Raw genomic sequence first — 25,957 nt, forward strand, 5'->3', positions numbered from 1 at the left:
TGGAGGGCTGACTGTGCTGGGCTCATCGCACTAGGATGCCTGTAATCTCTAGCCACATCCAAGTTCTGCTTACTTGGGAAGCCACTAGCCACCCTGTCGACTGTCTGCAGGTCTGAAGTCTCTGGAGAAACCCCCACCCCTGAACGTGTGTGTGTGTGTGTGTGTGTGTGTGTGTGTGTGTGTGTGTGTGTGTGTGTGTGTGTGTGTGTGTGAAGACAGAGAGACAGAGAGAGCACTCCTGCCACCCGTGAGTGTTGTAGCCCATCCTCTGGGACCCTGCTTTGATGCATTTCCCGTGGGGGACAAGTGGCCCCAGCTTGTTGAAAGTCTGTGGCCGGTCAGCAGGCCCTGTTGTCAGAGCGCAGTACAACATGTCCGTGTCTCCCGTTTCCGAGGGCAATTGCCATGTTTTCATGGCCACACCGCTTTCCCTTCTCCACTTTGAATGGACTCTTGAGTTTTCCCAAGGGCTTAGGTTTTCCTGTAAGCTGTGTAGCCGGGAAAGGCAGTTAGAAAGAGGCTGATGATACATTGTATCTCAAAGTACTCTGCCACTGCTGCGCACACTCGAAAGGATTTTCCCCCAAAGTTTTGACTGCATCAGTCAATCCCGTCTCCTCATGTTGGATTCTGCCTCTAAGTTCGTTGGAGCTAATTTGAATCTGCCTCTTCTTTTCATGCGCTTTGCATCTGAAAACATTTTGTAAGGCAGCTTTGCTGTGGAGCTAAGACGGCTTTAAATGGTGTCGCTAGGAAAGAGGTAAATGAGGTATAATCTATCAGTGTGTGCCGTAACTGTCGCCGTCAGACCCGTGAAAGCACTGACCTCGCTGGCTTTACTCGGGTGCTAAACTCCTTCTTTCAATCAAGTTCAATGAGTAAGGCTTTCCCTGGGAACACTTGCTGTAAGTGTATCAGACTTTCGGAGCCTATGTCCACAAGTGAAAGCCGAGGTTAGAACACATCTAAGTGCCCAAAGGGAAGTCTTTTTTTCCTGTAGGCTCCCTCACCCCAGCCTCCCTTAAAGTAGCACAGTGGAATTAATCTACAACTCCCCAGACCCTTATGAAGCAAGTTAATGGCGATACATTAATTTCCCACTCCTAGAAATTCCATATGCCCAGGTTCCATTAAAACAAGTATTGACTAAAGCCCGCACTGTTAGCAAAAAAGTTGAGCGTGCTCGCCTGCGTTGAAATATCCAACACTGGGTATTTCATTTGCTGGGTCTTGTTCTTACTTTTGTTCACTGTGGCTGGTTAGTCATATTCTGGTCATTTGAGGCAAATGTGTATACATTTGAAATAAGTCACTTCTTAGGTACAGGGTGACTTTAAGGCCCTTTTTGGATTTTTTTTTCTCCAGGTGTCTCATTTTCACTTACCTGTAAGTGGTTTCATGGTATTCCTGGTCCACTTATTTTACAAAAGCTAGGGGAAACACACAGGGGTACATTTTTCTCTTTACCCAACACTGCTTATGGGGCAGAAAGAACAGCAGGAGACGACGTGGGGTTATGAGGTCTCAGCAGGGAGTGGCATCAGAGCCAGACCAGACTGGCTTCAGGTCCTACCTCTATTACTTCCTGACCGGGTGCCTCAGTTTCTCCCTGTAGAAGGGGCTTCCAGATGTCCACCTTTCAAAGAGATGTGGGGATTAAATGAGATAGACCGGGTGGGAATGGAGAGTCTGTGGAGAGCTGCCTGACTCCACTTTCCCCATGGTGACAAGGCCATTGTAAAACCCCATCATGGGAATTGCAACACCACAAAGAGGAGTCATACATGTGAGGCTGCTGCCCACAGCCCTGCACAGAAGTGCCCTGTAAACAGCTAAAGCACACGCCAGGGGCACAGGCAGGTGGCCCTCCTTCACACACCAGGGACACGGGCAGGTGGCCCTCCTTCACACGCCAGGGACACGGGCAGGTGGCCCTCCTTCACACGCCAGGGGCACGGGCAGGTGGCTCCCCTTCATCCCCCACTGTTTATTCAACAAGGGAATCACATCACATGGAATTCTGCTCCCGTGGGTGCCAAATATGTATCAATTCCAAGTTATTTAAAAATAGGGACAGGGAGATCCTGGCAAATTGGTGGCCTGGGACATAATTCTGCAAGAGCCATTTTTCCTTCAACCCTACCTGGTGGGCACTTTAAATCTGGAAGCACTAGAATGTCCACAAACCCAAGCCTTATTGGGGCACCACCTTGTGAAGCATACGCCGCCCCCTCTTCAGAGAACCGGAGGGCATCTCCAGATGAAGCTATCATGCGTAGCTCCATTTCTCGGCAGTATTAACCACACACATGGCTGTGACCTGCCAGTGCTCCTAGCATCTAGAACATTCTCTAGATCCTCTGTTAGTATCAAGTGAGCTCTCTCCACTGTACAGGGCTTTGTCTTAATCTGAGATGGCATGTATCAAAATGTGACTTAACAGTGTGTCAACTAAATAATAGAAATGCAGTAGATGTGGATGAGATAATAAGTAAAAAAACTACTGTTACTGTTTTACAGATATTGCGCAGGACACTTAAGGATTGTAAGGAAACTGATTGTTTTCTTAAAGATAGTTTTGGTTTGCTTAGATTTACTTGTTTTATATTCTGTGTATGAGTGTTTTGCATGCATATATGTACATGTACCACTTGCATGCCTAATGGCCTAGAGGCTGGAAGGGGTCATCAGATCCCCTGGAACTGGAATTAGGGTCACAAATGGTTCTGGGCTTCCCTGTGAGTCCTGTGTAAGAGCAGCAAGTGCTGGTAAGAACAGAACCATCTCTATCCTGAAAGATAGGTTCCTCCTCATCCTGACTTTTCAGATGGGTGAAAACATGGGGGCGGGGCTGGGGGGCAGAGGTTAGTCGTTTAATCAGCCAGCACTGTGAACCTGTGCTTTAGAAACTTTACCCTCTGCCGTGTGCCTGCGTCTGTAAGCTCGTTATGACACTGAGAAACAAACGAGGCGGCCTTAATCTACAGTTGAGAGTTTTATTTGAGTTTATTTTCTCTTCCAAAACCAAATAGTTTTCTATAGTTTTCTTCTACAGCTGTCATGAGGCAAAACGACTGAAGACAGCAGTACAGGCGGGGAGGGGGCAGTACAGGCTGAGTCCATATTCCTGTGTGTGCGCGCGTGTGTGTGTGTGTATGTGTGTGTGTGTGTGTGTGACAGCAGTACAGGCTGCTGTTTCTGAGTCCATATTCCTGTGTGCGTGTGTGGGGAGGGGCTGTGTGTGTGTGTGTGTGTGTGTGTGTGTGGCTGCGTGAGTGTGTGTCTGTGTGTGTGTGTCTGTGTGTGTGTGTGGCTACGTGAGTGTGTGTCTGTGTCTGTGTGTGTATGGCTCTGTGTGTGTGTGTGTGGCTGTGTGTGTGTGTCTCTGTGTGTCTGTGTTTGTCTGTGTGTGTATGACTATGTGTGTGTGGCTCTGTGTGTGTGTTTGTGTCTCTGTTTGTCTGTGTGTGTGTGTGGCTGTGTGTGTGTGTGTCTCTGTGTGTCTGTGTTTGTCCGTGTGTGTGTGTGTGTGTGTGTGTGTGTGGCTGTGTGTGTTTGTGTCTCTGTGTGTCTGTGTTTGTCCGTGTGTGTGTGTGTGTGTGTGTGTGTGTGACTATGTGTGTGTGGCTCTGTGTGTGTGTTTGTGTCTCTGTATGTCTGTGTTTGTCTGTGTGTGTGTATGACTATGTGTGTGTGGCTCTGTGTGTCTGTTTGTCCGTGTGTGTGTGTGTGTGTGTGTGTGTATGACTATGTGTGTGTGGCTCTGTGTGTCTGTGTTTGTCCGTGTGTGTGTGGGGGGGGGGCTGTGTCTCACTGTGTATGTGTGGCTGTGGTTGTGTGTGTGTGGCTTTGTGTGTGTTGCTGTGTGGCTGTGGCTGTGGCTTTTTTCGATGGCATTTGTCTGATATTCAGTTTCAGGGAGGTGAAATGGGACACCCTACACTCAGTGCCTGTTTCAGAAACTGCAGCTACTTGATGCTAGGCTCTGGAGGCCACTGTCTCTCCTGGTCCTTTGCTGACATAGTGGCTGAGGCATGATCAGAGAATCTTTTCTGTCCTAAGGGTGATTCAGCCATTCCCAAAATAAATAAGTAGCAGAGTACAGGAAGAAAGAACTGGAAACAGTTGGAATCTGAGTCTGGAGGGCGGGGCTGTTCTCTGCAAGGCTTCTGAGCCCTGAGCAAGGGGGCAGTGCCCAGTGGAAAGACCTCAGGCCCTGCGGTCTGCCTCAGCTTCCCCTGGAACCTCAATGTTCTCATCTGCAGAGTGGGGAGGGAGTGTAGTGAGGGCTAAGGTACTTAGGGCCCCCGAAAGCCTGATTCCGTGTCCCCGGGAGCAGCTGAACTGTAGCAGGGACAGTCCGAGATTGGTTTTGATGATAGCGTCCATACAGGGAGAAGGGGTGGTCACTGGGGATGGGAGTCCTAGGAAGGCTCTGTCCACCCACCCCAAGCTGCTGCACAGACGTGAAGAAAGGCCCCTTGCACAGTAGAGTAGCTAAGTGGGGGAAGCCATCAAAGCTGTGTTTCCCATGAACCTGGCAGCAATAGAAAAAAAGAAGAAAGAAAAAAAAATCCGTAAACCCACAAAGTGCTCAATTGTCCAAGCCTAATGGCCACAACTTCCCAAAGCTGCCCGGTCAGAGACCTTGGTGTTAATTCCTCAGCCAACTGAAAAAAAAATTGAATAAGATGGCGTGAGTCCTGTTGACTTAATTGCCAGAGCATTACTGAGCGCGGCTGCCTCCCTCCCGCCTCCTCCTCACCCTCACGTACTCTGGGCTGCTCCTCATTACCTGCCCTACCTATCTCCACAATCTAGCCGCAACCAGCTTTGGTTGACCGCACCACTTCCCTATTGAAAGTTAATACTGTTTGACTCATTCGGTGCTGCTTAACCGGCAGCCAAAGCAAACAAGGCGGAGAATAGCTGACTTGTATGGAGTCTGGAAAGCCCTGCGCGGCCCTGCTTTCAAAGTCCCATACAGTAGCCTCACTATACCTCAGCCGCAGCTGGAGAGAAAATGAAGGAAGCAGAAGTAGCTGTGTGGTGAGGGGGGCAGGGGGACAGGAAGGGTGTGGGGCGGGGCCCCATCAAGCTAGGGAAAAAGACAACAGTGCGGTCTGCCCGGTTCTGGGGCTCTCTTGCTGGGCTCCAAAAGTTTGCACGGTCACGTTGGAGTGCTCAGAAGAAAGGCAGTAAAGGAGAAAGGTCCAAAGACCTCTTTTTAAAATGGTTCTGTTATTGACGGCAGCAGAGAGAGTAGCTGGGACCCGCGAGACCAACTTCCAATAGGACAGTCCCTAGGTGACCAGAGACAAGGCCCAGCATTGTCAAATCTGGGAAAGCCTCAGAGGGGGATGCTAGGAAGGTAGGCATGCTTCTCCCTCATCCTTTCCTGAAATGTGGTCCCCATAGGGAGGATGGGGGTGCTTGGGTCTTGTGATGATTAGAGCAGATACAGAACCGACATTGCCCTTACTCTGCTGTACAGGTACATGGCCACTTATAGATGGATACTTGGGGTGACTGCTAGACAGGATTCTGCTCATTCACCCCTTCCTGACTGGTAGCTGCTCCCCTCCCCTCTCTGCCACACACTGCAGTGGCTGAAAATTGGAGGCATCTACAAATAACTTGAAAATAGACTTTTCTGGGAGTGTGACATAATGCCAGTGGTTTGTTGAAAAACAAGAGGAAACTATTGATTTGCTTACTAGAGAATTCTGCTTAGCATCTGGCCATGAGCTGACTCTGGCCCCAATTCCTTGAGGCTAGTCTAGAACCCCAGTTGGCCAATCTAGAACCCCAGGTGGTCAGTCTAGAACCCCTGGTGGTCAGCCTAGAACCCCCAGTTGGCATTTTTCTCTTCAGGTCTAGGGATTGAGCAGACCCATTGCCTTACACTAGCGAGCCAAACACTCACCTCTGAGCTACACCCCCACTTCCAGTTGATGATCTGAGAGAGTTAGAAGCCATATCTGGCCATGGATAGCCCTGGGGCTGCTGAGCAGACCTTGGACTAAGCAGGGGGGAGTTTCTTTATCCCTTTTCCTAAGCCCAGAGTTGCAGAGATCATTGTTGATACTGCTGGCTGAGCATCCCAGAGGAAGGACATCCACTCACTCACTCACTCACTCACTCACTCACTCACTCACTCACCCACCCAGCCAGGTTTACCGAGGCATCACTCAGGCTCGAAAGGGCCTAGGTTTATCTGGGCCCTGTGCAAACATGCTCAGCACCACCACTAATCACGCGTAGCATCTGCTAGGAGAGGAGAGGACGGGCAGCTCACTCGGAGAAGTGAGAGACGCAGAGCTCAGGCCACACACTAAGCTCGGAGATGGAGGCGGGGGGGGGGGGGGCTTCTGGGATGTTCGCTCCTTCCTCTCGGGCCTGTGCAGCCTGGGACTTGCCCTGCTGAAGGCCTGAAGTCCCGAGCCAGGTCAGACTCTCCAGGTAGATTTTAGAGTCCGTACTCCTCTCCCGATGCTGCCTTAGCCTTGCAGCTCAGACTTAACCCGTCCGTGGCCGCCTTCCCTGAACTCTGTCGGGTCAGAGCCACTCTGGTAGACAGATACGGCAGACAGTTACATCAGGTTACTTTTTAATTACACTTCAAGGAGGGGTTCGGAGGCAGTGCACTAAGGAGAGCTGACAGCAGGATTATAGGCTGGCACAGGAGACGAGCTTGCCATGTGCGGTCCCTGTACCCTCTCTCCCACTGGGCTGCCCCTGCCGGCCACCCCCACAGAGGGCCGCTTCTGGTCAAGATCACAACATAAGCAGACAGCTTCTTCTCTAGGCTACAATTACCTCTTTAGTCACCAGACAGCGCAGGAGGCGATGGAGGGTGACGACTTCAGAGGCAATCGCTCGGCTCTCGGGAAGGTGCAGGACACCAGGGGCCCATGGGAGCCCCTCATACCTGAGTCGGCTCCTTTGAGCCCCAAATGGAGAATGAGCGATGCTGCCGCCGCTTTGTGTCCCCTGAATCCCGGGGGCTCAGAGGGGGGGATCCTGGGGACTCAGGGAAGGAGAAGGGAAGGCCCCGACAGGAAGGCCCTGACAGCCTGCAGCCTGTGACTGTGTTAGTTGTTGCTGTTGGTTGGACCTCAGCTACTGCTCCATGTGTGGATCGCGGGATTCTTTGTGTGAAACTGTGTGTGTGTGCGTGTGCGTGTGTGTGTATGTGTGTGTACATACATGTGTGATCTGCGTATGTATAATATTGCACATAATGTATAAAATGCTCATATAGAACATGCGTATGCACACTGTGTTTGTTGTATGTGTGATAGGAGCACATGGAATATACATGCATGTACATATAACATACATGGGGTATATATATAAATTCATTACATGTGTTTGTGCGTGACAAATATTGTATGATGTGATGGAAGTGTGTACTGTGTACAGATAGACATGGTGAATATATGAGTTGATAGAAATATTAGGCATACATTGTGCAGATGTGTGTATAGATGCATACAACACACATGGTATAAGTGTGTGGTATGTGCATGTGTCATGTAAGTGTGTGTGTGTGTGTGGTGTAAGCGTGTGTGTGTGGTGTAAGTGTGTGTGTGGTGTAAGTGTGTATGTGTGTGTGTGTGTGTGTGTGTGTGGTACTCACTACAGAGTAAAGGCAGTACCCGCTTCTGATGCTGGCTCACGCAGTGTGCTGTGCTCAGCCCTGCACAAGGGACTTGTCCTTGTCTTCCGTGCGATGAAAGGGCAAGCGAATGGGTTTTGCTGAGTGATTTAACTTAATAGGACAGTTCTTCAGGAGGCTCCACTGTCTGGTCTGCTAATGTGCCCCAACAGGTAGCTTCCTAACAGTCACGCTCTACTTACTACACCCTTTAGTTCTTGATTCTTTTTGCCCCAAATGAACTCTACTTCCCTCTAGTTTGGGGAATAAAGGATGGGGGTGCTGACCATGAAAGCCTGGGCTTCTTGCTGTTGAGTGAGCCGGTTGTCAGTTGGCCTTAGCCAGATGTGTGCCGGGCACCTTAGGCCCTAAGATGGGAAGAAACGGCACCGCTTCTCCCTGGACTCAGGGCTCAGTGCGCACAGACACGCCACAGGGACACAATGTCGCTGTGGACGAAGCCAGAGGCTGAGGGTGGAGCTCAGCGGGTAGAGGTCATGCTTAGCACGCATGAAGCTCAGGGGTTAGCTTCCAGGAGTGTGTAAACATGCTGTGGTGGCATGCACTTGTCTCCCCAGTGCTCGGGAAGATGAAGCAGGAGGATCGGGAATTCAAGGTTATGCCCTGCTATGTAGTGAGTTCAAGACAAGCCTGGGTTACATGACAATTTGTCGTACACACACACACACACACAGAGAGAGAGAGAGAGAGAGAGAGAGAGAGAGAGAGAGAGAGAGAGAGAGAGAGAGAGAGAGAGAGAGATTGGCCATCTTAATGGTCAGACTGGGGACAGTCTCTAAAGACAAGCTGTCTGCCTGACTGAAGCTAAGACACTGAGTCATGACATCCCACGAAGTTGTGAAGAAACACCATGCTTAGAGTCGTCCAACAAGACCCGACTGAGTAGGTAATGGCGGCAGATGTAATTGCCATGGGTGCTTTTAGAGCCCCTGGGAGTAATCCACCTTAGTCCTTTAATTCCAGGCTTGCAGATAAGGAGCCCGAGCAGTGAAGAGACTTACTCTGGCCGCAGCAGGGTTTGCAGGAAGCACAGACTTACAGTGGGCGATGGGGCATGCCAGACAGGCAGTGATGTGTCCTGGTGCCGGGCTGCCTCTCAGGGGAGAAGGATTACCATGCTGTGTCGACACCCTGGTCCTCAGACGCACTCTGAGGTCTTACCTGCAGCACTTCCAGAATAGAATAATAACCTCCACATGGCCACCCCTGCTATTCCCACATTTCCTCATAGGGCAAGATAGGAGTCGTTTCTTCCTCAAGAGTTCTGAGAAGCAACGAACCCAGTGGTTCTCAACCTGTGGGTCACAAACCCCAGGCAACCCTCTAGCTCCAAAAAAATTTTACATTACTGTTATAATAGTAGCAAAAACACATCCATAAAGGAGCAATAAAAAACAATTGTGTGAGTGGGGCTCACCACGACGTGAGGAACCGTATTAAAGGGTCACAGCATTAGGAAGGTTGAGGACCCCACTGTTCTAACGAAAGCTGTCTACTCATAGTGGGAGACAGTTGTACAGGACCATCATGAGGGAAGCGCTTCTCTGTACATATCAAAGAACTTTTTAAAATAAACCAAAAGACCGCCAGTTCTCACACCAATCAAGGCCATCACAAAGTGCCCATGAGCTTAGACTACAGCCAGCATTGATATCCATGGGCTCTACTCACGCTAATCCATGCTGCATGTGCTAGTTCATGCTTCACATGCTAATTCATGCAACTGTGGATGAAAAAAATGTTCTTTAAAAAAGTGTCTTATTAAGCATGAAGACTTTTCTCCTTGTTATTCCCCCGAAAGATACGTTAAAAAGCTTGTTCCCACCATTTGTATATTTGTGTTAAGCATGAAGACTCTTCTCCTTGTTATTCCCCCCAAAAGATACAATGTTAAAAAGCTGGCCCAAAGCCAGCCCGCCCAAAACCGGCAAAAGCCCGCCCGCCCAAAGCCCGCCCACCGTTAGTATTTGTATAGGTATGGGAAATCCCTTAGAGATGATTGAAGGGATACGGAAGATGTGCACCGGCTATAGGTATAACTACGAGGCCATTGCATATCAGGAGCTTGAACAGCACAGGCCTGGGAAACTTCAGGAATCAGGCAGTCAACATCCCACAGACAGTGAGGGCAGATTCTCATTGGGTGCTTTATTCCCCAGCCCGCGGCAAATCAGAAGCCTGTAAGAGAGGGGAATGGTGGCGCTCACGGGAACTTCACAAACTGGTCAGCATCAGCGGAGCCTCTCCTCCCCTCTCTCACACATGTATCCAACACTAGCAACAGCAGCAGCAGCCAGATCTTTCTAGGAGCTGGAGTTCCAGGGAACCTTCTTCTACACCCACCTAGCAAGAGCCTTGGGATGGTTCTGATGCCCGCTCCCACAGCCGGCCGCAGACCGCCACACTACCCTGGCCCTCCTCCTCATTCTTTGGGCAAACTGGGGATGCTAGAGAGACAAAAGACAGTGTGGAAAGGCAAACCCTCTCGGGGCTCGTGATCTAGACTCAGCTGGATTGTGTGTCACTTGTGTTACAGGGGTGGGATCATCAAAATCGAAGATTCTAATTCTAGGGACTGTGGGTGTGAAACAGGGAGGGGGGTATATACCTGGGGGGGGTATGGACCCGTGCTCATTCTCCACCTGGCTGTGTGAGATAGGATAAAGCATGTAACCTCTCTGAACTTGGCTTGTCATGTGTCCTTTAAAAGATATGACAGACTTCTCTGGCCCCCTTCCTAGCTCTTCAGTGTAACAGCTGTGTCCTGTTCTCTTAGCACAATGACATGATAGAAAATTAAAGTAGGGTGGGTGGGGTGAAGCTACCTATGATCATATAACGCTGGACAATCTGTAAAATCACACACATGAAAATGCATTGGGATGTACATTGGCATACATTGGATAGTATCATCACATATTTTATACATAGTGTGTGAACAAGTGTAAATGCAATTTCATTAATTTAAATGTTTACTAAACTGGGAGTTTTTCTTCCTTTCACTTTTTACAATGCTAAACAGGGAATGTTGGGCAGTGTGTTCTCTCACTGAGATAGATTCCCTAGTGCTTTGTAATATTTGGATAATATGCAGTGTTAGACGGTATTTCTCAACATTGAGCTAGCTGAAAGATGGCTGATTTGCTGGACACGAGGCCTGTCTGGCTACTTGCAAGACAGTTCAAGGAAGGGTCACTGCTGCCCTCAGTGCCATTACTTTAAAATCCTAGCAACCCTGGAAGTTAGCACCGACTGTGACACAAGGAAGGTGAGCTGTTCACTACACATCGCTTCCTTGTCCCCGTCATAAAACTGCGGCTAGTCAAAGAAAGGAGAAGGCTTTTATACCCAGACCTTGTAGCTAGCATGGAGTTGACTGAAAGATAATTTCTGAAACGTAGATGTCATTTTAAAGGTGAATGTATAAAATTCACCAGGAGAACCACAATTTACAAACACACACACATATACACACACACACACAGAGGAAGAGAGAGACAGAGAGAGACAGAGAGAGACAGAGAGAGACAGAGAGAGAGAGAGAGAGAGAGAGAGAGAGAGAGAGAGAGAGAGAGAGAGAGAGAGAGAGAGATTGGCCATCTTAATGGTCAGACTGGGGACAGTCTCTAAAGACAAGCTGTCTGCCTGACTGAAGCTAAGACACTGAGTCATGACATCCCACGAAGTTGTGAAGAAACACCATGCTTAGAGTCGTCCAACAAGACCCGACTGAGTAGGTAATGGCGGCAGATGTAATTGCCATGGGTGCTTTTAGAGCCCCTGGGAGTAATCCACCTTAGTCCTTTAATTCCAGGCTTGCAGATAAGGAGCCCGAGCAGTGAAGAGACTTACTCTGGCCGCAGCAGGGTTTGCAGGAAGCACAGACTTACAGTGGGCGATGGGGCATGCCAGACAGGCAGTGATGTGTCCTGGTGCCGGGCTGCCTCTCAGGGGGAGAAGGATTACCATGCTGTGTCGACACCCTGGTCCTCAGACGCACTCTGAGGTCTTACCTGCAGCACTTCCAGAATAGAATAATAACCTCCACATGGCCACCCCTGCTATTCCCACATTTCCTCATAGGGCAAGATAGGAGTCGTTTCTTCCTCAAGAGTTCTGAGAAGCAACGAACCCAGTGGTTCTCAACCTGTGGGTCACAAACCCCAGGCAACCCTCTAGCTCCAAAAAAATTTTACATTACTGTTATAATAGTAGCAAAAACACATCCATAAAGGAGCAATAAAAAACAATTGTGTGAGTGGGGCTCACCACGACGTGAGGAACCGTATTAAAGGGTCACAGCATTAGGAAGGTTGAGGACCCCACTGTTCTAACGAAAGCTGTCTACTCATAGTGGGAGACAGTTGTACAGGACCATCATGAGGGAAGCGCTTCTCTGTACATATCAAAGAACTTTTTAAAATAAACCAAAAGACCGCCAGTTCTCACACCAATCAAGGCCATCACAAAGTGCCCATGAGCTTAGACTACAGCCAGCATTGATATCCATGGGCTCTACTCACGCTAATCCATGCTGCATGTGCTAGTTCATGCTTCACATGCTAATTCATGCAACTGTGGATGAAAAAAATGTTCTTTAAAAAAGTGTCTTATTAAGCATGAAGACTTTTCTCCTTGTTATTCCCCCGAAAGATACGTTAAAAAGCTTGTTCCCACCATTTGTATATTTGTGTTAAGCATGAAGACTCTTCTCCTTGTTATTCCCCCCAAAAGATACAATGTTAAAAAGCTGGCCCAAAGCCAGCCCGCCCAAAACCGGCAAAAGCCCGCCCGCCCAAAGCCCGCCCACCGTTAGTATTTGTATAGGTATGGGAAATCCCTTAGAGATGATTGAAGGGATACGGAAGATGTGCACCGGCTATAGGTATAACTACGAGGCCATTGCATATCAGGAGCTTGAACAGCACAGGCCTGGGAAACTTCAGGAATCAGGCAGTCAACATCCCACAGACAGTGAGGGCAGATTCTCATTGGGTGCTTTATTCCCCAGCCCGCGGCAAATCAGAAGCCTGTAAGAGAGGGGAATGGTGGCGCTCACGGGAACTTCACAAACTGGTCAGCATCAGCGGAGCCTCTCCTCCCCTCTCTCACACATGTATCCAACACTAGCAACAGCAGCAGCAGCCAGATCTTTCTAGGAGCTGGAGTTCCAGGGAACCTTCTTCTACACCCACCTAGCAAGAGCCTTGGGATGGTTCTGATGCCCGCTCCCACAGCCGGCCGCAGACCGCCACACTACCCTGGCCCTCCTCCTCATTCTTTGGGCAAACTGGGGATGCTAGAGAGACAAAAGACAGTGTGGAAAGGCAAACCCTCTCGGGGCTCGTGATCTAGACTCAGCTGGATTGTGTGTCACTTGTGTTACAGGGGTGGGATCATCAAAATCGAAGATTCTAATTCTAGGGACTGTGGGTGTGAAACAGGGAGGGGGTATATACCTGGGGGGGTATGGACCCGTGCTCATTCTCCACCTGGCTGTGTGAGATAGGATAAAGCATGTAACCTCTCTGAACTTGGCTTGTCATGTGTCCTTTAAAAGATATGACAGACTTCTCTGGCCCCCTTCCTAGCTCTTCAGTGTAACAGCTGTGTCCTGTTCTCTTAGCACAATGACATGATAGAAAATTAAAGTAGGGTGGGTGGGGTGAAGCTACCTATGATCATATAACGCTGGACAATCTGTAAAATCACACACATGAAAATGCATTGGGATGTACATTGGCATACATTGGATAGTATCATCACATATTTTATACATAGTGTGTGAACAAGTGTAAATGCAATTTCATTAATTTAAATGTTTACTAAACTGGGAGTTTTTCTTCCTTTCACTTTTTACAATGCTAAACAGGGAATGTTGGGCAGTGTGTTCTCTCACTGAGATAGATTCCCTAGTGCTTTGTAATATTTGGATAATATGCAGTGTTAGACGGTATTTCTCAACATTGAGCTAGCTGAAAGATGGCTGATTTGCTGGACACGAGGCCTGTCTGGCTACTTGCAAGACAGTTCAAGGAAGGGTCACTGCTGCCCTCAGTGCCATTACTTTAAAATCCTAGCAACCCTGGAAGTTAGCACCGACTGTGACACAAGGAAGGTGAGCTGTTCACTACACATCGCTTCCTTGTCCCCGTCATAAAACTGCGGCTAGTCAAAGAAAGGAGAAGGCTTTTATACCCAGACCTTGTAGCTAGCATGGAGTTGACTGAAAGATAATTTCTGAAACGTAGATGTCATTTTAAAGGTGAATGTATAAAATTCACCAGGAGAACCACAATTTACAAACACACACACATATACACACACACACACAGAGGAAGAGAGAGACAGAGAGAGACAGAGAGAGACAGAGAGAGACAGAGAGAGAGAGAGAGAGAGAGAGAGAGAGAGAGAGAGAGAGAGAGAGAGAGAGAGAGAGAGAGAATTTTCAGTGTTGTCATTTTACATAGACTTCCCTATCTGATGACCGGTGACAGGATCTTACGTATACGCCATGAAATCCACAAGAACGCTGGTACACTCCTATCAGAACCACGCTCTAATGGGTTGATGGGCTAATCAAAGGGTTCCAGGAAACGGTGGTAATTCCACCTTGTTGCCTTTGGTAGAGGATCGGGTGGCGTCTTCCAGTTGCAGCCACAGACCACAGTGGTGCCCTGGGAAAGGCAGCTGAGGCTCATGGAACTGTGCATGCTCATCCCACTCAGCCTTAACAGAAGGGAGGTGACAGCTGGCTTCATTGTGTGCCATAAAATGTGGTAGCATTGAGGCGTGCCCTGGTGTCGGGAGCTGCCTCAGGGAACTGCAGAGATCTGTTTAGGATGAAACAGGCGCCACCGAATGGCGTCCGTTTACTTCATTATGCGTTGCTTTTTCCATTTTTTTTTGTTGTTGTTTTCTATGACTCTGCATGTATAATGCCATTTTGAGGAGAATGTTCTACCCAGAAATGTAAAGATATTAGCAGAAGATTTGTGGGTGCCTTCCAGCTCTGTGTGCGTGTCCGTAAGTTGCAGCCATCCGTGGTCTGAGGTAGCCACTGCTTAAAACCCGCTCTGCAGACCTTCGCAATCGACTGCCCCATGAACTCAAAAGTCCAGGCTACCGGCACGCGTGGGCTTAGGCCTGCACAGTCCTACAGTGGTTTGGTCCAGTATTGAATTCCCCGTTACCCTCCAGGGCCCAGTAATCAGTAAGAGTGGAGAGGAGGTTTCATAGCAGTCATTTTACGTGCTTCTGCATTTAAAATTCAGGGGGCAAACTGACATTTTAATAGCATGCAGGTCCAAGAAAGTGGAGATACAAAGCATTCTCTCTCCCCTAGCCTGAAAGTTTCTACCGGAAGCTCCTATAGTCCACGGAAATACTGCTGCTTGGCACGCACGGCCTGACGGTTTCAGGAGAGAATAGGTGCTCCTGGCCCTCTGGATTCTAAATGCATCAGGACCACACCTCAGACTTGATAATGCCTTTCGATTCACGAGTGCCCTGGTGTCGTAACTCTCTAACACCCTGTGAACATGGGGGTCAAGTTTCCTCACAGGCAGCAGCTCTCTGACAGACTCCCAGAATGCACATGAGAAGAGTGTGGCATGAACTATTCCCCAACCCCAAGCATTAAGCCCAGCCCGAGACTCTCGGGGGCTTAGGCTCCAGAGCTACGCCGGAGCATTCCTGCCAGAGCAGACAGTCATCAGTTAATCTCTGTAAATGACTGCAATTTTGGCAGGTGTCAGCTTGGATGAAAACAGCTCACATATTAGGACTTTCTTTTTTTTTTAAACCATCCAGTAGTGAGGGGAGAGAAGTAAAAAATAAATAATGTCACATGCTTTGGCCCCAAAGTGGCTTGCCCCAAATGGCTTAACTCCTGTCTGGGTTCTCGGTGACCATGTCCCCAAGTTTTACGGGGCAGGTACTCCGATAGCCACACACACACACACACACACACACACACACACACACACACACGCACGCACGCACGCACACACACGCACGCACACACACGCACACTGTCCTTCACAGTGTTCTTCAAAAACCTGCCACTGGGTGCCTTCGCCTCAGGAATGTGAAGCTGAAACACGGACAAACCCTGCTGGCAGTCCTTGTTGGCCCACATTCCTTCTCAGGCCACACAGCTCTCCAGAGCCATGTCTCTGCCATCCTCTGCCCTTGACTGGCTGAGGCCGTGGTGGGCACTTAAAAGGGACCGCGTCACGCTTTCAATGACTTTAGAGCTGGATTGTTTTTCTGTGGGAAAGCTCGAGGGTTCGTAGTGTGGCGAGGAGCTGGGGGTCAGGGGGAGACGGGCATGACTCTGTCGCACGGTAAGGGGAGGGAAGGGCCAAAGAAGGCCGCACACCAAATTACACGTGCCGTGGCTGACTGGAGCAGAAGGTTCTAGAAAAACAAGTCTTTGTGCTTCTGCTGGTGAAAGCATGAAGGAGGAGGCTCGGGGACTTGGCCTCTCTTGTCCATAGACCTCGAGATACTCAGGCTCTGAGAGGCCTCTCACAAGGGTGCCGGCTGAGCCCGCGTGACTCGGGGTGTTCGTGCTTGAGTTGAGTGTCGTGAGCTGCAGCTCTGAAGGACAGGCCAGATTTGCCTTGGTGATACGTGGAAAGAGGGAACATTGCGTGTGAACTACACAAATATTATGCTGAAGCCCTTTTCTCCCTCCCCCCCCTGCATTTGGAGCCAAACAGGTCTTGTTAGTGATAAAAATCACCGCAATATAGTAGGCCCTTTTTCTGGCCTGGAACTTGAGACAGTGTCAGCGGTGCCAAGGGGGCCCGTGGCAGGAAGAGACAGCAAGCCACGGGGATTTGAGACCGTAACACAGCTTCTACAACTGGATTTTATAATTGTAGCAATTGGGAACTGGGGGCCGGGGGTGAGTGGGTGACCACTCATAGCCTTGCTCCTACCCTGTGCTGGGGGAATGGCATCTAGGGCCCCTCTGCCTAGCTTCAGGCTGGGATGGGGTACGGAAGCAGCATTTTCTATGGGCAGAAGCCAGGGTCTTCTGTCTTCTTTTGGGGCTGCCTGACCACTGGCGGGAGAGTTGTGGCTCGGTCAAGGGTTCTAGTCAAACAAACCTTAAGGGTGAGCTGGTCTCTTTAAAAGATGAATGGATCTCCCGAGTCCTCTGTGACTGCATTCCTATGTGGGAGGCTGGACTCTGCTACCCTCTCTAGTTTCATGACAATTTGGAAGGGATGATGAGGAGAACCTGGAGGCCCAGCTCTCCTGGCTGGACCATGTGAGCGCCCCTGCTGGCTATTTCCCAGTAAAATGGACATCTACTGACCATGCAGACATCTCTCAGCCTCACTTTGACTCCTCAGTCCCTGGGGAAGTGTAGCAGCCAACTGGCCGAGCCCCTCTGTCTGGGCTCCCAGGGGCCTGGCCTGCTAGGAATATTAGAACAGGCTTAGGCTGTGCCTTCCTGCCTATTCCCTCCTTGGGGTATGTACAGGGAGCAGCTTCAGAGAAGAAAGGGCGCTCCCGAGGAGCCTGTGTGAAGGAGGAAGGGGCCTGGGTGTGTAGGGCCTGACAGGGCTGCCCTGTGCCCGCCTTGGTGTTAGAGGAAGCATCACCCCTACGTGGTAGGTTTGCAGCTGCACCCGATTTCCTGTTCAAGGGGCATGCCGCTGAGTTCCAGGGCCCACTCTGGTCCCTCTCGGATTAGCTTCTGGTCAGGTTTGGGAAAAGTCCGGGCATTCGTGACCCCAGGGGAGGCCACCCTCCTTGGCTGCCATGGTTCAGCTCTTAGCCTGTGGCCAACAAGCAATGGCTCCTTTCTTTCCCAGGCCACCGTCACCCGCTCCACTCCCTAGTATCTGTCTTCCTGCGCACCCGAGCTGTGTGCAGAGAGCTGGGTGTATGTATACCGAGTCCCAGTCTAGGGGAACACCCGGTGACCAGTGCGATGAGGGAGCCTCAGGCTGCTACGGAAAGAATGGCCCCGGTCCCACAGGTCTCCAGCCCAAGGGGCAATTTCCGATAAGCTCACCTTGGGGGCGAAGGGAGAGGGAGGGGAAAGATAAGAAAAGCCCCCTCCACAATGCGTTTTCTGATCTCTTCCCTCCCTCCCTCCCTCCCTCCTTCCCTGCCTCCCTCTCCTCCTCCTCCTCCCTTCCCCTCCCGGTCCCTACAATAGGACATCGGCAGAAACTAGATGAGACCAAGCCGGGGAGTTTGTCCTTTTCCGAGCGGCTCAGTGAACTGGAGCAGCTGAGGCGCACGGCCATGAGGGTCAGCCCGCACCACCCAGCCCCCACGCCCAACCCTCGGGCCTCCTTGAACCACTCCACTGCCTTTAACCCTCAGCCACAGAGTCAGATGCAGGGTAAGTACCCCACGGGGCCCACCGCCCTATGTCCTTGTGAGAGTCCCAGGCACAGAGCCCACCCAGGCTGCCAGGGCTCCCCCGGGTGCTCTACGGGAGCTCCGGGAAGCCAGGGTACCCACCGGGAGCCCATTAGACAAGCAGAGACTCGGTGTTTCACCTGTTGAGGATCTCTAGAATCAGAAGCGTGGCTGCTGAGGCGTGGTTGTGCACACACATGCAAGTGAGTATCCGCGTGTAACCCTTGGTAACCGTGGAGTATCAGTTCCAGGTACCCACATCCAAGGTGCCCCGGCCCCTTATATGCTGTGTCCTAGTACATAAGCCTGTGCATACCCTCCTGGAGGCTCTAGTTAATTCCTCACTGCTGCTAGCATCTAGAACACTATACATGCTATGTTAATAATCACTAAACTATATTATTTAGGGATTCATAACAAAAATACATTTTCGGTCTGTGTACATTTTAAAAAACTGTATAGTCAGTCCACCGTTGGTTCGATCTTTTGCTGTAGAGCCTGCAGATACAACGAGCTACCTGTATATAAACAGATGAGGGTTTTTTTAAAGAGTTAGTTTCTACTATGTTGTTTTCTTACCTACCAATTAGTCCTGTAGCCATATACACAATTTTATGTGTGTACATACGTATATATGTATAAACGCACATATACACATCTAAGAAGGTAAAGGTAAGGAGTTTTCAAGTTCTTGTTGCCTTCAGATTATGTGTGGAGTTTGCATCTACAATATTTGATCTTTTTCAAAACATAAAGAAAGAGGAGGACGTGCGTGTTTGGGGCCGTACCGAGCAGAGTATTTTCACATCAGGACTGAGTTCCGTTCCCTCTGTGGGGCAGTCATCGACTGCAAAAGCGCTGGGAGGTACAATAACAAACTGCACAGACCCTCTGTGCCCAGTGAGATATACTCACAGCTTCCTCGCAGTAGGTCCGCTAATGTCCTAGGCTGCTGGCTCAGTGATACCATTGTGATAACTAGAAGACAGTTTCTCTCTGTGCCAGGTGGGACACAGTTGCGTATGACACACTTACAGTCACACTCCCTCTGCAGAGGTGCAGGCTTGTTCAACCCAAGCAATCAGCCCATCTGGAGAAAGGGGCCGAGGGCTGGCACCAGGATGACCTTTTACAGAAAGCGAAGATTAGCTCCCTCTGTGCTCAGCATGGGACATCGCAGGCAGTATCTATTTAGAGGTTTCTGCGTAAATTGCTCTCTTTGGAAAGAAACACACAAGCTCACACTGTTCAGAGTGTGAAATAGAAAACCTGTGTCGCCAAGCATGGTTGTACAGGCTGGCTCTCACAGAACTTGGGAGGTGTGGGCAGCAGGGTGAAGAGTCCAAGGCCAGCCTTGGCTACTTAGTGAGTCTGAGACCAGCTTGAGGCATGTGAGACCCTGTCAGCACCAGTGGGCACCTCTCTTCTGTTCGAATGGACAAAAAAAATTAGGTTATCTTTTCGGGTGTTTAGGAAAAGGCCCCTCAAAATCCCTGGTTTCTTGGTGTTAAGTAGTAATGACTAGTCACTGAAAATATTCACACTAACTAACTTCCCAACAAGCCCACAATGCCATTCTGTGGTGAATTGGGAGAAAGGACGCGTTAGTGAGATAGGTGTTCTTGGGGATGAGGAGAATAAAGTTGCCTGGGAGGTTCTTCTGACTCGAGTTGGCCATCATTTAGGCTCACGCCTGTCTTCTCTGGGAGTACAAAAGTGTGCAGACTCAGGGAGAAGGCTCTGCTCTCTCAAGTCTCTGGTGGCTGCACCCACTAAGTTTGAGCTGGGAGTGAGATTTGCCTTTTGCTTGCTGAAAGCCAAACCCAAGCTAGAAAGGGGTTTTTAAGCCAATGCAAAGCCCAGTCGTGTGGGAGCAAATTCAAATTGTCCCCTCTGTCTACTCTGTGAACCTCTTCTGATTTCACTTGGCGTCTTACGTGCCCATTCCCCAGAGAAAGTAGGGATTGGCCGATGACGGACGCCCCGCATCCTGAGCCTTTGGGACCGCCCACTCGAGCACTGGAGGCATCGCCAGGTGGTGGGAGTCGCTGGCTCTCTGCGGCATAACTTGACCTCAGAGTGTTCTAGGGGCTTGATTGACACTCTCAAAAGATGTGTGGCTGTACTCTGTACTGTGGATGCCTTTTCTCTCCGGTATATGAATCTGATATGCAGGGATTTGCTTGCCTGGAGGCAGATGCGCAGTTTCAGAACTGTGTTCAGGACATGGCCTTCACTTTCCTGGGTCCTCTCCACAACATAAGCCCCTCCCCCCAGCCTTCTGTTTCTCTCCCCTTTCCTTCCTCCTTCCCCTTCCTCTCCTCTCTCTCTTTTTTTTTTCCTATAAGAAAATGCTATTTTATACAAGTCTCGTTTTGAGTAGACCCTTGACTGCTCCCCCTGCCCCCTTGAAATTCAAATATTAACAGGGATAGTGTAGCAGCCAAGTCCCCTACTTTGCTCCCGGCATCAAAGGCAGTTAACGTCCAGGCTTAGCCCTACACTACCTATGTCTACTTAAGCATAGGTTCATGGTTCTCTGAAATGACAATCGCAGTTTTAAGAAAATGACCCCAGAAGTGATCAGGGCAGGATCTCCTCAGTGACTTCCAGGGATCTATGGAGAGGCAGGGTTTGCCAGGCTAGAGTCCCCACCCCACCCCCACCCTGCCAGCAGAGGATCATGGGTATGAGATATCACCTTTCCCTATCCTACCGAATAGACATCTCCAATGATCCGCAATGGGTTTCGGATGGAGAGGGGGGGCAGGTTGCCATGCCACCAAACCACTGTTTATTTGTTGTGGTTTTAATTTTAAAAGAGCTGAGGTTCATTTCAACGTCCTATTAGAGCAGGTCTAAAAGTGGAACAGAGAGCCATTTTGTCGTGCCTGCGTGTTTACACAAGTCAGGACACTGTCATTGATGTCCCCTGCCAGGTTTCAGGCCTTTCCTCCGTTCCTTTTACAGCAGGGGGATGGGACAGGCTACAGAGTTCTGGAGTGACGATGCCTGACCCCTCAGACCTCCCTCTCAGGAATGGCTCTGGGCAAGCCAGGCTGAGCCATCCAAAGCGTTGGATTCTGGTTTACCAAGGAACCATCATGAAGGTGGCATGGCTTCCACCTTTCTGGGGAGATGAGGATACCGTGTAAAAATACCAATGCAGAAACCCTAGGGACCACATTAAGTTAGCCGGCCAACATGCTAAGCCTCTTGCTATAAAACTTAACTTTCCTTGGATTCACTGCGAAGTATTTGGGCCTAGCTCAGACTTCCCTGCCTATGCTGTTCTTTCCCCTAGGCAGTCCCGTGATGTGGTTTATAGACAGAAACACAGAACTCTCCACTCAGAGGCTAAACATTTCCGGCCACTGCCAGCTTCGTAAGTGATGGACTCAAATTCAGACTGTACAGGTAGTGAGATGTCTCTGTCAATCCTAATGTTTATGTATTATCCTTCTGTGGTCTTTGATGAAGTTGAAGGCAGATAGTTGAAGTTATAGCTTTCCTTAGTTATGATAAAAGATAAGTTACACATAAGACTTTAGACTCACAAAGATAGGATAGATGATATCTTCTTTAAATCTTACTAAATGTTAATGGACTAAATATTGTAACTATAGTTCTTACTTGAAAATTGTTCTGTTACATATAATTTGACTACGTTAAAGTTAAAACCTTTCTTTTTGTTTAGACAGAAAAGAGGAGATAATGGGGAAGTCCTGTGTATATGTCAATAAAGCACTGTTGGCCAATAGGGAAGCAAGATAGGTGGGACTAGGAGTCGAGGAGGATTCTGGGAAAGAGACACACAGGCAGACACGATGTAGGCCGCCAGAGTAAGAGGTCCGGACCCTTTTCTCCGGTAAGAGAAATACTTAGATTAACTATTATGGGTTAAATACTTAAGTCAGAGCTAGCTAGTAAGAAACAAGCAAGCAGCCAACAGCTTCATAATTAATACAGCATCCTGTGTGTTATTTGGGGACTGCAGCTGTGGCAGGGCCCAGGCGGCTGGCGGGGAAGGCAACACGCTACATCAGACCTCTCTGAAGGTGTATACAGCAAGGAAGTGTGGAGTAAGGTGTTGATGAAGGAAGTGCCTGTGTCCCCTTTGGAGGACTGACATGCCCACCACAGGACTGACAAGCGCTCAGAGGCACAGGAGACCCGGACTGAATGTGTCCCGTTGTGATTAGGTGGTGGTGCTGGTGTTGATGATGATAACATCAGGCCCTGTGTTGGGTACCTCCCTAAGTCATCTTTGGGGGTATTTAATCTTTAAAACATGGGGAGAAAAGGAAGCCAGTTAGAATACTGAACATCTGAGCATGCCCTATAGGGGAATGTGTGGGTAGGGGCTGGCCTTGCCATACTCTCCATCTGGGCCTCTCATCTCTTGAACGTGAGGTGGCTAACACAAGCTGCCACCTTAGGGACAGGCACAGGTGCAGCACCGTGGTCCCTAACACAGTGCGGTGTGCATGACCTCGATGCGTTATGTATTGACCTTGCCCCCAAATACTTAATCAGAGAGTCACTTACCACTTAAGCTGACACCACTTTTGTAATCCAAAACCACAGTTTTCTAGGACCTGGTTTTCCAAACGGCTTCATGACTGTTGCTCAGAGGGGTCACCCTTATTCTAAAGCTCCTGTTAGTCCCCTGTGGACACTTTTTTCTGATTACAAGGGAAAATAATTTGCTGTGGGTCTTGGTCTCAACGATCAAATGTTCTTTCTCTGGGCTGCTGAGGTTTTGAAGTTCTCCCTGACGCTAATGCAGCTGGAGGCTGCGCACGGGTGCATTAAATGGTGTCCTTGGGACTTTACAAAGTGGTCGCCTGTGCACTTCATAGTGATGTCAAATAGCAGAGGCACAGGCTGGCGGCCACTGAGGAGGAACAAGGCCACAGGCTGGCCACAACCTGGCCCCTGACTGGCCACAGGCTGGCACAACCTGATGACTGCATACATTCTAGGACTGTCAGCAAGAAGTTTAGCCTCTTAAAGCCCCTGCCTCCTGTGTGCAGAGCCAGAGTGGTAGTGTTCTCGTGGGTCTCCAGGACACAGAGACACGAGGCGCGGATGTCCTCAGTGACTGGCCTCCGTGACAGCCTTTGTCAACAGTGCCAGCTCTGCTGGTTTTCTGTGGCCGACACAACACATGAACCACAAATTTCGTGACTTTAAACAATGAGGATTTATCCTCCCCAGATTGGAGGCACTAGTTCAGGCATTAAGGTGACATGAGTTGGCTCTCCCACTGAAGGACCAAAAGGAGGGTCTTGCTGCCTCCCCTGGTCCCTGCCAGCTCCAGGCATTCTGTGACAACATCGCTCCCCTGTTCTTCCCTTTACCCAGCCTTCTCTGTTTTGTCTTTCCCTCTGCTTCCTCCTTCTTTTTAATTATTTGTTTTCTATGTTATGTGCGTTGGTGTTTTTGCCTGCATGCACATCTGGGTCGGATCCCCTGGAACGGGAGTTACAGACAGTTGTGAGCTGCCATGTGGGTGCTGGGAATTGAACCCAGGTCCTCTGAAAGAGCAGCCAGTGCCCTTAACTACTGAGCCATCTCTCTGGCCCCTCTCCCTTTGATTCTTAAAAGGTCACGTGACATCTTGGATTTAGACCCAAGCCATTCACGAGGGCGTCAAAAGCCCTCTCCAAATGAGACTCTAGTCACAATCTAGGGGCAAGAATATGGCCCTGTCTTTTCTTTTGCCACCATTCAGTGCCCTGGATCAACACCAAAATAAGAATATTCCCATCCCCCCCTCCCCCCAGAGCAGACCTGCCTGCTGTCCAGGTCAATATGAGCTCAGGCCTGTGTGTCCCTGTCATGTCATCTGGACACTGGCATCTCAGCCCTACATTTACTGGAGCCCAGTGTCTGGATTCTTTCATTTCCCAGGCAGAAGAGTACAGTTTCTTTTTTTTCTAGACAAGACCAGCTCTTTCCCAGCGTTCTCTAGAGCAGCCATACAGATGGAACCAAAGGCTCGACTGTGGTGAAGGGAAGCCTTTCCCATACCTGGGGTGCAATGCCAGACGTGGACCCTCCTTTTCTAGCCTCCAAAACCCAGTGACCACGTAAACGTGTAGGCAGCAGTGAGCAGAGAAACAAACAAAAATAAAATGCCGGGAAGACCAAAGCCAGCCAGTTGGGATAGGCTCAAGAATTTGACCTCCCAGACAAAGCCAGACCGGAGCCAGGCATGTCCCTGTTGTTTTGAAGCAACAAGTGGCTTTAGGACAGGGTATTGTCAGCTGGACACCCATTCCAAAATGATGGTGGCTTACTTTGACTCTCTTGTCATGCCAAGCCACAGATCACTTACAGGTAGCTTTTCAAGTTTAGAGATTCAACACAGGATTTTTGACTGTAGCTGTGAAGTCTCGTAAAGTTTATTGGAAGTCTGGCCCAGGAGAACAGTGGAAACAGCCTGGTCACCAAGGGGTTCTCCCAGTGGTGGCTTTGGAACACAGGCCCACTGCAATTTGGAGTAGTAGGTTTCTTCGAACACGCATGACGCTGAAAGGCATCACAACTCTGTCTTGACTTCTTTCCATCTAGCGCCCAGGACTGCCATCCTAACTCTCAGGGACCGAGGGCTGAGGGTGTAGGGTGTCACTTACCTTCTAGCCAGTGGCTGCCTAGTGCCTGCTTCTATCCTGTTTCCACACTTCCCGGCCCCCACACGGACTTTTTATATTATTACTAAACAAATGCCCACAGAGCAGCAGAATGGCCGATTGTTATGGAGATTAAACGTAGGGATCACGGGAAACCTGCAAACGTCATCATTGCTGACAAACCCTCCCCCTCCCCCGCATCACTTGGTGGACTTTCCTCCCATAATCCCTTTCTGGCAGGATGTGTTGTGTGATTCACTTATGAGCCACAGTCAATAGGACAAACTAATAATGAGAAAAATAGACTAGGACTCACCCGAAAGGCAAACAGGGATCAGTCATGTGTCTGTTCTGCCTCTCTGGGCATGCCTGGGAACACAGCAAGGAAGGAGGGGGCTGGCCGCATGCTACTTCCTTGTTCTCTTGATTTCTGTTACCAGGCGAAGGAGGGTCTTCAGGCCGCCTTCCCACCCACCCATCCACACTCCTTTTGAGCAGTGCTTACCATTTTAAAAGCAGAAGCATTTTAGGAGCCAACAGAACCATGGGAACCATGGTTCGGGTGCTAGAAAGAGCCATTGAGTCACTGGAAGGAGAGTCTGGCCAGAGGGGGACCTGTTTCTCTGACCCAGGTTGAAGTGTTGCAACCCTGGGTATTATATTACTCAGTGTCACCCTCTGGACACAGGCAAGGCTTAGAACCTTCCAGATGCATCACTTGAACCATCGCTGTCCAATTCTGACCTCCATGGGTCATGACCTCATAGTTTTGGAAGGGCATGTATTCATTTTGAACACACGACTCCATGCATGTACCATGTCATCCAACAGCTACGGGGTGGCATGAGAGGACACCAGGTCTGTCCCCGCTTCCTTGATTCTCAGTTCCTTCACACAGTTTGACTTGGGTCGTTGAATCTGGGGTTCCAGGATGTAACACAGTTATGCTTATCAAGACTCGGGCACTCCGGTGACCAGCCATTCCTGGGAGGATGTGCTAGAACCTTCTGTTCGGGGGCTGAGGAGACACCACTGGTGGAATCAAAGCAGAACTTCCCCAGGGAGGGGCCGTCTACGAGCCAGTACGCTCCTAGGTGCAGCGGGTCGCTGTTAGGACAGTCTTCGGCTCCATAAATCCTAGGCTCCCACTTTGGTGGCGTGTTCTCCTTGTGTAGCCTCACACATTAGCCGTGAGTCATCCTGAGGCCAGATCCGAGGCTCCAACCTAAATCTCCGCCGTTTCCTC

At 49.7% G+C, this 25,957-nt stretch overlaps 1 protein-coding gene across 2 annotated transcripts in view; it reads left to right on the forward strand.

Moving 5' to 3' along the window:
• Runx1 (RUNX family transcription factor 1) overlaps nucleotides 1–25,957 on the forward strand; it is a 229,290-nt gene that overhangs the window by 171,436 nt on the left and 31,897 nt on the right. Inside the window, exon 6 of one of the 2 annotated variants that reach the window (XM_040750450.1) lies at nucleotides 17,865–18,053. The exons of the other annotated variant lie outside the window; for it this stretch is intronic. Within the exon in view, the coding sequence (XP_040606384.1) occupies nucleotides 17,865–18,053 (189 nt within the window). The remainder of the gene's footprint in view (nucleotides 1–17,864; nucleotides 18,054–25,957) is intronic. 2 annotated transcript variants of the gene reach the window in all.

Source organism: Mesocricetus auratus, unplaced genomic scaffold, assembly GCF_017639785.1.
Source record: "Mesocricetus auratus isolate SY011 unplaced genomic scaffold, BCM_Maur_2.0 Super-Scaffold_100008, whole genome shotgun sequence".
Lineage (NCBI taxonomy): Eukaryota > Metazoa > Chordata > Mammalia > Rodentia > Cricetidae > Mesocricetus > Mesocricetus auratus.